Here is a 15,567-nt window from a genome sequence, read left to right as displayed (position 1 = left end):
CCCTTTTCCTACTCTAAAAAACAGTGCACATCACTTTAGCTGCTGAAGGCTGCATCTGGAACTTTTTCTCAGATGGGAAATTCACATATCACCACTCCATGGACTGTCATTTTGACACTGGCTTGTAGTGGTGACATCACATCTCGTCACCAGTAACGCTGCAACCCAGGAAACTGTCACATTCAGCCTTGTATTGGCTCAGTAGGTTCTGACGGACTTGCATACAGTGTTATTTATGTGAGCATTCGTTGGACTCACCTAGTGCAAACTTTGCGATATTCCAAGATTGTCACCATCATTTCCAATACATTGAAGCCAGTATTCAACTTCATGCACAGTTCCCTGGTAGTTATCTGCCAATTTACATGGATGAGCTGATCAAGACACTCTTCATTTAGTGATGTGAAAGCTGTGCATCACCATCCGGAATATGGTTGCTCTTTCTCTCTCCTGTTGCCATTGAAGAAATGCACCACTCACCGCCTCACTGTGCCAGCATCCACTGTTTGGGCTCCACAAGTGTTCAGCAAGTTCCGTGAATGTCAGTGAGTGCAATTTTTTCTGCATGGAGGAATTACATTACACACCTTTTCTTCATATACACTTCCATGTCAGAGGCCATTCTGTCAGACTGCCCTTCTGCTGCCATCTGTCACGTGGCAACAAAATGTAATGGAATATTGGTGGGAATGTGGGCATTTATGGCCACACCACCAACATCAGAATCTGACGTGTGGCCAACACATTAAAATAGGAAGCATTACTTCTGGAGCAGCCCTAACATATCCCATCTTTGTATAAAAACTGGGCCCACACTAAATATGGCATGCATTTTTTTTATTTTCCACCTCCATTTCTAGAGAAGTCTGAAAATAAATAAAAGATAACAATAGTAAAAAATGCCACATCATCCCTAACAACCCAAGTATGTGAAAAATATTTTCCAAAATGAATTATCCGCCTCTTGCAATATTTTTCTGTACTACTATTATGCTGCATTTTTTCCTCAGTGCTGTGCTCATGTTTTTCCTTATTCTTTTCCACCAACTCGTGAGTGTGCTGCTTCTAATGCACAGGTTCGTAGCAGGTAGATAATGTGCCAGGTCATACATAGCACTGTAGCAAAGTATTGGCTACTGGTAAGTATTGAACTTACTGTACTGTTCTGAATTTCTAAAAATAAGTATCAAAAATTCAAGTAATATGCTTTCATTCTCAGTGCTGAATCTCTTATTACTTTTCTAGATTTCACCAAAAGCTATAAAAAAATCTACTTAATGTAATATCATAATACTTAGTATAAGATCAAGCTGCAAGGTTAGTTAATTTGCTCAGAATTTTAACCTTATTTTTGACTATTTAACATTAACCTTTTTTTTTAACCTTGAAAATTAGATAGTCCAGTCCTCATTTTTTAATATGCTCTGAAAATAATTTAACATTAAGTAGGATTAATTTAAACACTTTATTTCTATCTAATGAGATAGCTTGAGTATCTGACACTGCAGCTGCCCTTTCACATATATGGTCTATCCCACAGTTCTTAGTTTTTACCTAGTTCCTCTACTGTTCCCAAATGACTTTTTATGAAGACAATTGTCCTCTCTGTCTTAGGCAAAGAATGATGAAACTATGTTTATTGTGACCTAGGAAATTATTCAGATGGAGCTCTCTGGAGGCATATGGTTGGCATTATGAATATTTTACAGAATCATCTCTGAAAATTAGGCCAATAGCATATACACACAAGGCCAACTTCTACTCTCAGTTGTACCTTGGCAATCACAATGATTTCTCATTTAGTTATGTTATGCAAGTATTTATTTGGATTATTTTCTTCCGTTTTTGCTTCTTCAGCCCTGTCTTCCCATTCCTCATACATTTGTTATAAAGGCAATAGTTACTATCAGTGTAGCATGAGTATTATTTAGGGGATGCTGACTATGTCTATCCTACCTCACAAATAGAGGGAATAAGACATGCAGAGAAAAGAGGGAAAATGTACAGAATCGTATCTAGTGTAACTGTGTCTATCCTGAGGTACCAAAGACGATGCAGAATATTAAAACTGTTTTGATTATGATCTTGCTAAGAACTCAATGCAAAAAAGACATTAGGGAAAACTGCTGACTTCAGCGAGATGCCAGAAAGAGAAAGAACTGCTTGGGACTCACTGGGGGACTGAGACCTGCAGGAGTGCAAAAATAAAGCAGAATGTCAATACCCTGAGATCAGAAGGACGTTATGCAAGGGTTAATATTTCTCATTCTGATGTCTCTTTTCCCTTCTATTTCTTGAGAAGAAACTTTTTTTTTCCTTAAAAAACTTAATTTCATTTCTATGATTTCTATTTAAAAACTCATCCCCTGGTCAGAGAGGTAAAATTTCATTGTATAGAATTAAGAATTGAGGTAGCTCAGATGTGTGGCCTTATACTTTAAGAATTAACACAATGAAATCTAATAAAATATTTAGAATGTTTTATAAAAGAAAAAAACATGCTAAAAAGATTTGTACTTACCAGAATATCTTTTCCAGCCCACTTGCACTCATCCCTTCGGGAATGAGATACAGGCCAAACAATCTAAAGACACAGAGCAAAAATCACGTTATTTCATGCTTCAGTAATCACAAATTGCAGACCAAGTGTTACAGAGTGTCTTTACTCATTTTGCCTTTTACTCATTCTTTTCCTTATTTCCTTTTTCTCAATGAAATTTGACAACAAAGAATTGAAATGACAGGAGCAAAACAGAGACGATAAGAATAACAGTGAAAACAATCTTGAATTATAATCTGTATTATGAACCTCAGCAGTGAATCTTAAATATGAATGGAGAGTTGACTTTATTAAGTGAGTATTCTTCCACTTTTAAATCTGATGTAATGAAATGGAAACTCAGAGCAAAAAACTGCAGGTACTTCCTAGCAATAAATCTGATCTATGTGAAATACAATCTCAGATTAAAGTTACAGCATTGTAAATGAGGCATTTGCCTCTTCAGTGTACTAAAGTACTAGTTCAGTATTTTTCTAGGTTTAATTAATTAAATAATAAAAAAGAAGCTGTGATATTTGAAAAGTATCACACCATTGAAGCAGAAATGTTTATTCTGTTCCTATTGAGCTACTCGAATATGCATAAACTTAAACCTAGGTTTACTGTAGTGTTTGCTTTGCAGAAAATGGATCTCACCTCATACTGAGAAAATGCAGAGACCCTCACAGTCAATTATTCATGGTTTTTTTTTTTTAAAAAAGCTTTTAGGAATTACATATAGAATAAAACATGATCTTCACATAAAATGCCAGGCTACTCATTTGGGAGTCTCAGATAATGCAATATAAATGGCCAGAAGTCTGAATTACAGCCATGCTGTTCAATAATGTTTGTTAAAAGAAAGTGAAAAGTAAAGTATTCAAAAAGAAACAAAATAGAAAAAGAAAACGAGTATGGGTGACAGAAGAGGATGATGGAGATGTTATATGTGTCATTCAAAACTACAGTTTGCAACTGTGTTTCTAAATTCGGAACTTTCTTAAAACTTAATAAAAACAGAAATTGAATGTCTGAGATCTATAAAATAATGTTGAAAATTTTATAAGCACATTATCTCTCTAAGGATTCCCTCTACTTCCTGTTTCTATTCCCAGCTTAAAATATGCAGAGATGTGAAAATTAAAATTTACTAGGTTGAAAAACACTAACCAAATTTCTCAGATCTCCCAGAAGGACCAGCTCAAGTTCAGTTCAAGTTTTGGCCAAAGATTCTTATATTAATTAAACCGATATTTTAATCGGTTTAATTTTATGTCTAAATTTTAATTTTAAATGAATGTCTAGATGTTCTTTTTCCCTATTCTCATACTACGGTATTTTCTCTGTTTTGGTTTAAATGTCAGCAAAATTGAACCATTTTTTAAGGAATGGAAGGAAGTCAGGCAAAAACACCAGGAGGCCTGCATGGATGAACAAAGACATGATCAAACACAAAATGGAAGCTTACAGAGGGTGGAAGCAAAGACAGGGAGCCTGGAAGGAATACTGAGAAACAGTCCAAGCAGCCAGGGATCACGTTAGCAAAACTAAAGCCCTGTCAGAATTATAACTGGACAGGGATGTCAAGGGCAAAAAGAAAATCTTCTGTAGGTCCTCCAGCAATAAAAGGAAAAATAGAGAAAACATAGGCCTTTTCCAGAAGGAAATATGAAGCCTGATTACTGGGGATACAGAAAAGGCTGAGGTACTTGATTACATTTTTTCTTCAGTCTTCATCAGCAAGTGCTCTAATCACTGTTCAGCTCCAAGTTCCCCGACATAAGAAGGACCTATTGGAGTGAGTAGAGAGAAGAGCCACAAAGATGGCTAGAGCACCAATCCTATGAATACAGGCTGAGAGTTAGGGTTGCTCAGACAGAAGAAGATAAAGACTCTGGGAAGACTTAAAGCTGCCTACAAGAAAGCTGGAAAGGGACCTGTTACAAGGGTAAGCAGTGATAGTACAAGGGGTAATGACTAATGAAAAAGAGTGTAGAGATTTAGATTAGATATAAGGAGTACATTTTTTACTACAGTGGTGGCGAGGCACCAGAACAGGTTGTCGAAAGAAGTTGTGGATGTCTCATCCCTGAAACTGTTCAATGCCAGGTTGGATTGGACTTATTTTTAATGTGCTGAATGTGATGAAGTTTAATTGCAGTACCAACTTAATTGTTATTTCGATTGAAGTTTCTTCAGTGATCCTCCTGTCCTCAATAAGCAGACCCCAAAATTATTTAAGAATGTTGTTTATTCTTAAATCTAAAGTCCAAGTTGTAAGTCTCTTATTTAAGTCTGTTGCCAACTTTCAGTTCCATATAATCAACAGCAATTCTTTATTTAATACAATAATATTTGTATAGAATTTCAAATAGTGTTCTAAACATATCTGAATAGCAAAGTAAGTAAAATACAATCTCTGCCATTCTGCAGGGTAGTTTTCTGGAATGGAAACACCTTCTTTCCTTTAATTACTCCAGATGTTTTGCACATTAGGCTATGAATCCCTCAGAGAATTCAAATAAATAGCTAGTTTCCTTTATAGCTGCTCTAAAGAGAATAGAAAAGAAAATACCCAGTTTTGCTTTTATCCTCTCTCCTTAGAGAATACAAATGAATAACCTGTCTTCTCTCTGAACAGAAAACACAAGGTATTTATTGCTATCATCTTAGGAAGCTAATAGTGAAACGGGCAAAAGGTCAGGAACACCAAGAAAAAAATCCCTTGGTATTGACGCAATATATCTCTCATAAAAGAGTACTCCCTGTATTTTAAAATGTGCCATCAAAATACTTAAATACAATAAATCAAAATTCCATCCCACTGTTTACCTTCTTAGCATTTTGTCTCATTCAAGTAAATTAAAAAATAAAACGTTTTATTTAGGCTTCAGAAAGCATATTTCAGAACATCACTAAACCATTTGTCAGATTTTAATTTGTCTCCAACCTTTACTGGAAAATTATACTTCTCTTCAAGAATGCCAAGCTTTTACAAATCTATTTCTCTTTTATTAATACTTAATACATTTTGGTTTATGAGCAGCAGGAGCAGAGTGCCTTAAAGTGCTGGGCTAAAGACAAGAAATCATCACAAACTCATGAACTGATTCTTTTTATCTGCAAATGAAAAATGAGGCCTTTTTTTTGTAGACTTCTGTAATTGTTTTTAACAGCAAACATGAAGTATATCTTGTTTGCGAAGTAGCTGGATTATTCATTTACGATTTAATTTTTCGTAGTTTGGGAAAATAAAGATGATATATTCAATGCTTATAGACTCATTATAATTTTCTCTTCATACAGCTGACAAATGTTTGGCTGTTCAGCCATAGTAGTATTCCTGATATACAAACACTTACTACATAAGTCATATCGTCTTATATAAAAACATGAAACATATAAAACACATAAAACATGTCTAACTGTACCTTTTGATATTCTTTGATGTTAACCAGGTTGAAAGAAAATATGTGGTCCTTTGCTCCAACGTACAGCCGACTTCGTTCTTCATCCAAGAGGAAAGTATGGTAACTGGAGCTATTAGCTAGTCCATTGAAATTGACTATATTGTTGGATTCCAACATTTCTGCAAGATAAAGATAATGTTTTCTATTTTAATCTGGTCAAATAGAATACAGACTTATGTTTTGACTTGTACGGATTTTAGTTTCAGAATTTATTCTTATGGAATGAAAATCCATGGAAGTATTATGTACTTGGGCCTGTGAGTATTGTTATCTCAAGTATTTGCACTCAAACTGCTACTGAGATTCATCTCTTCACAAACAAAGGTCATCAGCAAAATCAATTAAAATTGTGTATGAGATTTTAGATAGTTAAAATTTTGTCCATGTAACTCATCAACTGTTGGACAAAGTTCAGTTTTGTTCAATCAGTGAGATTTACGAGCATGAAGCTGAGGATGATCAGCTGATAAAAACCACATTTAAACATGAAGTCTCATAATTCTAACATACAGAACTGTTTCACATATCTGTACATTGTGAGAAAGAGGATAAGAAAGGCTAGTTGATGAGTTAAGAAGACACATGCAATCTTTTTTTGTGTGTAGTACTATCATCTCAGCTTACTGATACTGGGAATTCTGTACTTATCCATCACAGGAATAAAATCAGGTAAGTTAATATTACTTCTTTTTAAACTCAAGAATAATTTTCTAGTCCTCATACTCCTCATAGAACTTGCCAAGAACAGGATTTATTTAAGTGCAAGAATCCACAGAATTCCTCTCAGCTGTATACAAACATTAACAAAGACAAATTCATTTGCCTGAAATTGCTGTAAAATATTTTTCCATAAAATAATGCAGAGTGCATTAGTATAATCTTTCATGAAAGCACTCTTTCTTCAGTCCTATCTACCTACATTCATATTGCGACCAAAGCCAACTTCATCATTTCAGGTCATAGAATCATAGAATCATAGAATTAGCTAGGTTGGAAAAGATCTACAAGATCACCTAGTCCAACCATCCACCTACCACCAACATAACCCCACTAAACCAGGTCTCTCAACGCTATATCTAAACGTTTCTTGAACACCTCCAGGGACGGTGACTCAACCACCTCCCTGGGCAGCCTGTTCCAGCGTCTGACCACTCTTTCAGAAAAGTAGTATTTCCTAATGTCCAGCCTAAATCTCCCCTGGCGCAACTTGAAGCCATTCCCCCATGGTCATGTTTGTGCTAATAAGTTGCTGATAAGAAACTTTCCCCATGATGAGAAATCCTACATGGTTCAAGGCCTGGCCTTGTGATACACAGAACCAAATACAGTTTTAGGACCAGAAGCAGTTCCATCAACAACTCCTCGCACAGCACCCATGGGGACAGATGAGAAAGGGATCAGACACATTTGGATCCAAGAGCTTGGAGCACTCTCCAAGAGAGGACATGGCCACACCTTCAGGCAGCTAGCATATGTGTCATGACCAAGCTCTGCTAAGACAAAGATGTCTGCCTTTCCACTTAAAAGCAGCTGTCAAATGTCTAGCTTCTGCCTAGTTGTGCAGCTACCTGCTATGACTTCTTAGTTTCAACAAGTTCACTTCAATTTTCCACCACTGATTCAATTAATTATTGAGTAAATGATAACATACCCAATGAGGATAAAAATGAAGGTGAAGCTGCTGTTAAAGAAGAAGCTCCTAATTAATTTTATTTTTTTCATTATTTTTCTTCTTTTTCCCCCTTCTTTTACTTTAAATGGGACAACAAATTTGCTGGTTGAGGATTCTTTCACAGAATCTCAGCATCTCCAGCTCAGTAGTCCCAGAGATGTTAAACCTATTTTTCACATCTGCATATTTCAGGTGGATTTTGAAGCAGATATCCTATAAAGATTAATGTGGGGAGAATTAGCAGGCCATATATTCAATGAACATAAAGATAACCATAAGAATATTCATTCTTCAGATTTGCCCCACTATTCTTTGCATTTATTTGAAAAAATCTCTCCCTAGAATCAAATAGTTCACTGATATTAAAGTAGAGCAACATATCAGATCACGCACTATATTTTGTTCCTCATTCTATAATTTCTTTACTGGCTAGATTTAACTACACATTTTTACTCTATAAAACTTGTACTTCTTGAGGCAAGTTCTTGTTTTTTTTTTATTTTTTTTTGTTTTGTTTTGTTTTTTTTGAGGTAACAAGAAAAAATCAAATAATCCCAAGCAGTCATGTCAAAATGATTCTTCTGGCTTCCTGCCAAGTTTTAGAATTTGACTGTATTGTCCTCCAGTTCACTTATTTGCATTTTGTTAGACTTTACTAATTCTCTTTACATTGTAATGACTGATTCAGATGTTGAATGTCGACTTACTGAATAGCGAGTGATGCAGATGATTGACTGCTTAACTTGTCTTGGAACTCTCTTGGCTAGAAATGCTTTGCTGTCATCTGTATCTGATCATTTTTTTTATAATATAGCTGTCAGAAGCCTTTGTAATTTTTTCATCTCTCTTAGTTTGAACTCACAGAGATGATTCTGCCTTTTGTGGCTCTGGATAAAAAAAAGTGTCTGCTGAAGTCAATGTTACACAAATGTGAAACTGATATAAATGGGAAGAAGATCATTTAGCTACTTGGTTTAAAGCAAGTCTAATACGATTTTTCTATTGCAGAGTATTAAATATTCATATCTACAAATGATAATTAAAGTTTTGTTTCTTTTCTAATATTCATGAAAAATTCCAGATTGTAACACTGAAATCTAAAATTTAATGTGATCAAGAATAAATGACATCACCATCTTTACTATTCACGTATCTTCACAGTGTAACATAAAATTACAATGGTACAAGCGTGTAGGGAAATAATTTTTCTGCTTTTTTTTTTTTTTTTTCATTTTCTATGACCCTTTGGAGTATGTAACAGTGTTAAAGGTAATACTGGTGGATTTTTTTGGTGAAACTGCAATGGGGAGTCAAACTAACAGCTGAATCCCCATTACTTTCCATAAGAGTAGGGCGTTTCTCCTGGACATTTTAAATTGACATAGGGAATATAGTTGTTTCCCAATTTCCCACAAAAAAAAAAAAAGAAAAGAAAAAGGCCTCGTCATATTCAAGGCAGTATAGTTTAAATAATGTGAAATCGGGTTTCTCCTTCTCAGGAATCAAATTGAGAATATATGTTAAGGAGAAAAATGACATCTGGGTGCTGATGATTCTCATTCACTGATAATTTAATTAGGATAGAGTTACAACAAAACTAAGAGATGAAAACCTAAATAACGTCTGTATTTCTTCTACCGCTTATTCTAAGGTACATGCATTTCTCCAGTGATTAATATAGCTTTATATGACATTCTGGAAAGTGCTCTTGAAGAGCAAAGCAATGACATTTGCACAATCAATACAAATCAAGTATTCAATTTCCTCAGATTAATTAGTTTGAAAGTGTTTACCATCTAGAGTCTTTTCAGTAACCAACCAGTGACTATCGCTGAGACAATGACAGAAACAGCAGTGACAGGGCACATTCCCAGAAGGTCACTGATATCCATCAGTTCTGTTAAGTGTAGATCAGTCATGTTGGCAACGCACACGGCTGATCAGTGCTAAAATAAACCAAGATTTACAACAAAGATTGCATTGCAATGACAAGAGGAAAACGATGGATGCCCTCAATAAGTCAATGAAACTAATACCGTCTACTACACAAACCCTAATTCTTTTCCATTTTTCTTGTTCATCTTAAAGTTTGGCATACCTATGATCTGTGCAGATATACTATGGTTGCCTATATTGAAAGTCCTTTAGTCACTTTTTTACTTCTTCTATGCTTTTTCCAGTTATTTTTAATGTAAAGATTATAATATTGTCCCACCAACTGTTGCAGTCAAGAACCATTTATTCAGTAACTGCTCAGAGAGTATTTTCTTATTTCTTTTTGACACATCCTCAGCTATCATCATTTTTGTTGCTTTGAACTTATCCCTATAAAGCTAACAGCTGCACATTACGACTTTAATATCATCTATAAAATGATATAAGAAGTAAATTTAGAGTGAGTGATGATATTTTGAAGGTAATAAAGGCTTCACTGCTTTTGTTATTAGTGCTTGCTTCTCATATTTATTAAGAGTGTTGCAGGTGACCCAAACAGTTTGAAATGTGCCATCTGTTTAAAAAAAAAAAAATTGCATTATAATAAAATTTCAGTTGTGATGATCACTGAAACCAACTGGAGTTTGAGTTTCTTAAGGTTTGTGGGTCAGCTTTTGACAATGAGCACTACCTTTTAACAACCCAAAAGTCACAGTCCCAACATGCTTTGCTTGTTCCATTTTATTTCCTTTTCTTTACTAGTGTCCAAGCTTTCTGGTATTTGAACTTCTTGCTGTACGTCTCTCTGTAGTGTTTGTATGGCCTTTCTCTTTTAACTGACATTTCTGTTGATCCAGTGTGACTTGTGTCAGAACACTTACTTTGCAAGATCAAGCTGGCAAATTTACACAAGAAAACCAGTCCTTAAATTTTTCCTTCCTCTTAATACATGATTATTTAATTTGCTAATGGAACTGCAATTTAATAGTATGTATACATAAAGATGATCAAATTCCTAAAGTGAAATCAATGGAAATATGCATGCAGAAGGAATGTAGATTTGGTTTATTTTTATGACAATTTTTTCATTAAGGAATAAGCCAGAAATCCACAACTATAGCTAATATGAATACAGTCAGGCAGATCCTGAGGTTCGCTTTATCCATGGCTGGTATTTCACTGTAAACCTTGGTTTGTGTCTGTGTTCCTTCAGTGGAGTTTGTCAAATGGAGAGCAAAACAAAATAAACCCTCTTATTTTTTTTAATTTATCTATAACCAAGCAAATATCTTTTTGGTGTGCAGAGATTTTCTGTGTTACAAATAACAAAATTTGAGAGCTTTGGACTGTGATCCCGTTATAGTCTTCACAACAACATGCCAGTCAAGATTTTTGTTGATAAGAATCAAAGGAGTTATATCCATTGCTAGAAAAATCCAAGTTTCTTCACTAGGATTCAGATCTGGCCCTAACCTATTACTGGAGACTCTGCAGTGACTGGATTACGCAGTCAGTTCTACTTGTCATAACACGCTTGAGAATCAAATGAGTGGGTTGCTGGTTGCACAAAATTCTCAGCCTTCATTCCTTTGACTGCAATGATAAGATCTCATTGTATATCTCCTAGCAATAGATAAAAGATGAGTCAATGTGTATTATGCCATCAAACAGGGATTTTGCTGAATTGTGAGCAATGCCTCCCACAACGTCATGCTAGAACATTTCCTTCTTCTCTGGCCAGGCTTTTACCTTGGTTACAGAATATCAGGTGGCTGCATGTTTGCACATGTATTTGTTGCTTACACATGCATATTTGCCTGTTCTTTATATCAGCTTGTATATCTGTCTACATAATCCCAGATATAAATTAGTCATTGCTCTCTGAGTGATTATTTGCTGATTTCTAAGATACCAGTTCAACTGTGCAAAGAAAGGAGTGGATAGTCTAACTTCTAACCTCTTCCATAGCCTCCACATTTATTGTTATGAATGTCAATAGTGAAATCTGCCCATCAGAAAGTCAAGGAAAAGCTAGGGACTGGCAGGAAGTTAGGGCTGCTTCCTGCATGGCATTAGCCAGCAGAACTATTTGGCAAAACCAGGGTTATAACAAGGAAAAGATACCAGATTTGTTGTGTCATTCCCTCATCCCAACAAGACAACAGCTGTGATGCATGCAGAGAGGTTTCACTGATATATTCCTATATTACAGACATTGACAGGAACTGACTTGGGTGCTTGTGAGGTATCTGAAGTCAGATGAGCTTGTCTGCATCCCGTGTCTGATACTGAGTGACACACACATCCAGTGGCCTGAAAGTTTTTTGTTTGTTGTTGTTTTTTGGAGGGGTGGGAGGTTAGGGAGGCAAGATTTGGATTATTTTTTCACCTACACCTCCTCAGACATCACTGAGAACTTAGGATCAGGCCCTTAGCAAGAAACTTTTGTTTTGGTGTATGTTTAACTCATCAAACTATCAGCAAAAGAAAAAAAAAAAAGAAAACCCAAACCTCAAAAACTTACAATTTCATATAATTTTAGAATTATGTTACTTGAGAGTATCAAAAAGTAATCATTTTTATTTGAAATGAAACAAAACGCAGGCTTACAAAATGCATGAGCTAACACAGTGAAATAGGTTTTGTCCATTTTTAGTAATGTAAAAAGAAAAATTTTGCAACAGTACCTTTGATTTTTTTTTTTTTTTAATAATATGAGCCCAATAAACTTGAAATTACACAGCGTTTGTTGTTAATGGCAATTCTGTGTTATTGTAGTTTGAATGAGATAAATTGCTGGAAGAAAAGGGAGGGTTATCTTATCAGTAATCAAAATACAATTGGAACAGAGCCTCTCACAGCTGTTCAATCAATCCTAGCTTTCATCCTCCTCATCTACCTTATCGTAACAGTTGCCAATCACCTGATTTCACTGAACTCTACTGGAAGGAGTAAAAGAAAAACAACCATTTCTTTGGTGTAATACTTTTGTTTCCGAACATGTAGTAGTTGGAGACATAGTTCAGAGAACTGAACTGAACATAGTTCTGGGAACTATGTTTTCATTACAATTTATCAATTGAAAGTAGCTAGGACAAGATATACAGTTTTTAGTGCACTCATGATGTAATCCAAGCATTTTAAATGAAACACTCCTGCCTACCTTCCACTAGAGCAAAGAAAACCTGAGAGCCATGAGTATAGTTTGATTAAAACCAGATACTTGAAAGGAATGTTGCACCAATGTTTTGTTTCAGTTGCACCGGCATAAGCATGGACTCCTTTGACTTCAAAATACAGATGCGTATGTTTTTTATACTGTAAAACTGAGAGTAGATTTTAGTTCATTAATGTCAGCACTATTTAGCTACATGACAGCCCTTAGAGTGTTCTTGATTTGAATAATTGAAGGATTCACATGATATTTTAAAGACATAAAACATTTATATTTCAAAAGCTAACCTGTTTGCCCTTTATTAGCTGCACATTTTTTTTATCTCTGAAAATGAATACAGATTATCCCTATTACTCAAAGTTGTTTTCTTATAAAGCATAAGAAATATTAACCTCTGAGCTAAACAAGGACTTGTAAAGCTTGATTTCATATATTTGTAATGTTATTTGTAATATCTCATATTATGAATTTGATTTTGAGCTCACGGTTTTGGTGTATACTTAACTGTGAACTTTATAAGCAGTTAGGCAGTATATTTTTATAAAATCAGAGACAAAAATATGATCTATACCATTTTTTGTGTGTAGAATCTGGCTTAACTAAATGGATCTCTGGCTAAGGGAAAACTTACCTAGCTTAAGGTGTGAGTAGGTAACATCTTCACTACCTCTCATTTGTGTCCTAATGAGCCCCTAGGTATTAAGGGCAACTTCTGTAACCTTTAAGGTTTTCTAAAATATGGCAAAATAATATAGTAAAATAATGAGAGAATGAAAATTGTTTACAAACATTTTTTATCTTGTGGATAAGGAATTGTCTGGATGGCCACATTCAGGGAATTGCAGTCAATGTCTCTATGTCCAGGTGGAGATCAAAGATGAGTAGTGTCTCCTGGGTCCACATTGAGTCTGGTACTGTTTAATATCTTCATTAATGACACAGTGGAACTGAGTGCACTCTCAGCAAATTTGCAGATTACATCAAGTTGAGTGGTGCAGCAGACACAACAGAAGTTCCAGAGAGACCACAACAGACTTGAGAAGTGGGCCTCCATGAACCTCATGCAGTTTGATAAGGCCAAGTGTAGGGTGCTGCACCTGGGTCAGAGCAATCCCATACATTAGTACAGAATAGGAGATGAGTAGACTGGGAGCAGCCCTGCAGAGAAGGAGCTGAGGACATCAGTGGATGAAAAAATTGGACAAGAGCCAGCACTGTATGCTTGCACTCAGAAATCTAAACATATTCTGGGTTGCACCAAAAGAAGCATGACCAGCAGGTTAAGGGAGGTGATTCTCCCTCTCTGCTCAGCTGTTGCGAGGCCCCATCTGGAGTACTGTGTCCAGGCTTGGGGCCCCCTGAACAAGAAAGACTTGGAGCTGCTGGATTAGGTCCACGGGAGGTCCATGAAGATGATCAGAGGGCTGGAGCACCCCTCCTATGAAGAAAGGCTGAGAGAGCTAGGCTTGTTCAGCCTGGAGAAGAGAAAGAACTTATTACAGCCTTTCAGTACTTTGAAATAATCTTATGAGGAAGATGAAGAGAGACTTTTTATAAGGGCATGTAGTGAAACTATAAGGGGTAATGGTTTTAAGCTTGAGATTAGACATAAGGAAGAAATTCTTTACTATGAGGGTGGTATGGTACTGGAATAGGCTGCCCAGAGAAACTGTGGATGTCTCATTCCTAGAAATGCTCAAGACCAGGTTGGAAGGGTCATGGGCAATCCCCATGAGGGGGGTTGGATTACATGAACTCTAAAGGTCCCTTTCAACCCAAACTTTGAGCAACATGGTCTCACAGGAGGTGTCCCTGCCTGTGGCAGAGGGGGTGGAACTAGATGATCTTTAAGGTCTTTTCCAGTCCAAATCATTCTATGATTCTGTTATTCTATGTTTCTGTGATTCAACTCAAATAGTAAAAACACTGTAGGCACGCTAACTCAGCACTATACCTTGAGTAATGTATCTTGAATGGGCTTGGTTAGTTTAACGTGGCACTATATAACCTTAAATTGCATCATCAGCTAGTATAGGTAAGGACCAGCTATATCCCATTCATTAAGTAGCTCAGTTATCAGATCTAGATATTAGTTCACCGCTTCTCAGCTATTTGTATGATACTGCTGGTATCAAGAAGTTGTGCTTCAACAAGCAGAACTGGTACTAGTTATCTAGAAAGTGAAATGGTTTAGTTGTTTCTTTGGGGATTACCTTATTATAAACAATTCCATTATTGTCTCAATAAATATCATATCACAGAGTTATGAACACCTTTTCAATGACTAACAGCATAGATAGATAGTTGTTTTCCCAAGGCACAAAGGCACATGGGAACGAGTTGGGAAAACTGTCATACCTTCTACTCTCTATGGCCTACACGTAAGTTGGGTTCAGCCACTGTACGGAGCACAGATTTCGCTCACTGGCTGTTCCCCCTAAAAAAGCAAGATAGAGATTACCAGTTCATGTAGATTTTTTTATTTCCAGAAAAAAAAAGCAAAGCAAGACAGGAACAGTTACTCTATTTGCTCAAAATATTTATCATACTGCAGTGTAGACACACCTGAGCTAGCTTTAAACTCACTTGTGTGCCTGTAGTGTCCATTAACATTGTCTGTAAATGATTAATTGATTTTGCTCCTCATCTTAATTTGCCTCTGTGAAGCTGCATGTTTAATGATTAGGGTGCCGCTGCAGGCTAAGCAGGCAAGCTACTCTGAAGTTAGCAGAACAGGTTGCCCAGTGAGGTTATGGATGTCCCTTTTCTGGGGTCC

General features: G+C 36.0%; 1 protein-coding gene across 2 annotated transcripts in view; it reads right to left on the bottom strand.

Annotated features, from left to right (window-relative positions):
* SEMA3A (semaphorin 3A) overlaps nucleotides 1-15,567 on the bottom strand; it is a 253,424-nt gene that overhangs the window by 115,966 nt on the left and 121,891 nt on the right. For both annotated transcript variants that reach the window (XM_021384444.1, XM_021384445.1), the window contains 2 exons: nucleotides 5,971-6,128; nucleotides 2,522-2,584 (listed from right to left, as the gene is read on the bottom strand). In XM_021384444.1, coding sequence (XP_021240119.1) covers nucleotides 2,522-2,584; nucleotides 5,971-6,128 — 221 coding nt within the window. The remainder of the gene's footprint in view (nucleotides 1-2,521; nucleotides 2,585-5,970; nucleotides 6,129-15,567) is intronic.

This window comes from Numida meleagris, chromosome 1 (genome assembly GCF_002078875.1).
Source record: "Numida meleagris isolate 19003 breed g44 Domestic line chromosome 1, NumMel1.0, whole genome shotgun sequence".
Lineage (NCBI taxonomy): Eukaryota > Metazoa > Chordata > Aves > Galliformes > Numididae > Numida > Numida meleagris.
Note: the sequence above shows the minus strand (reverse complement) of the source record. Positions and strands in the feature narration are given on the sequence as shown.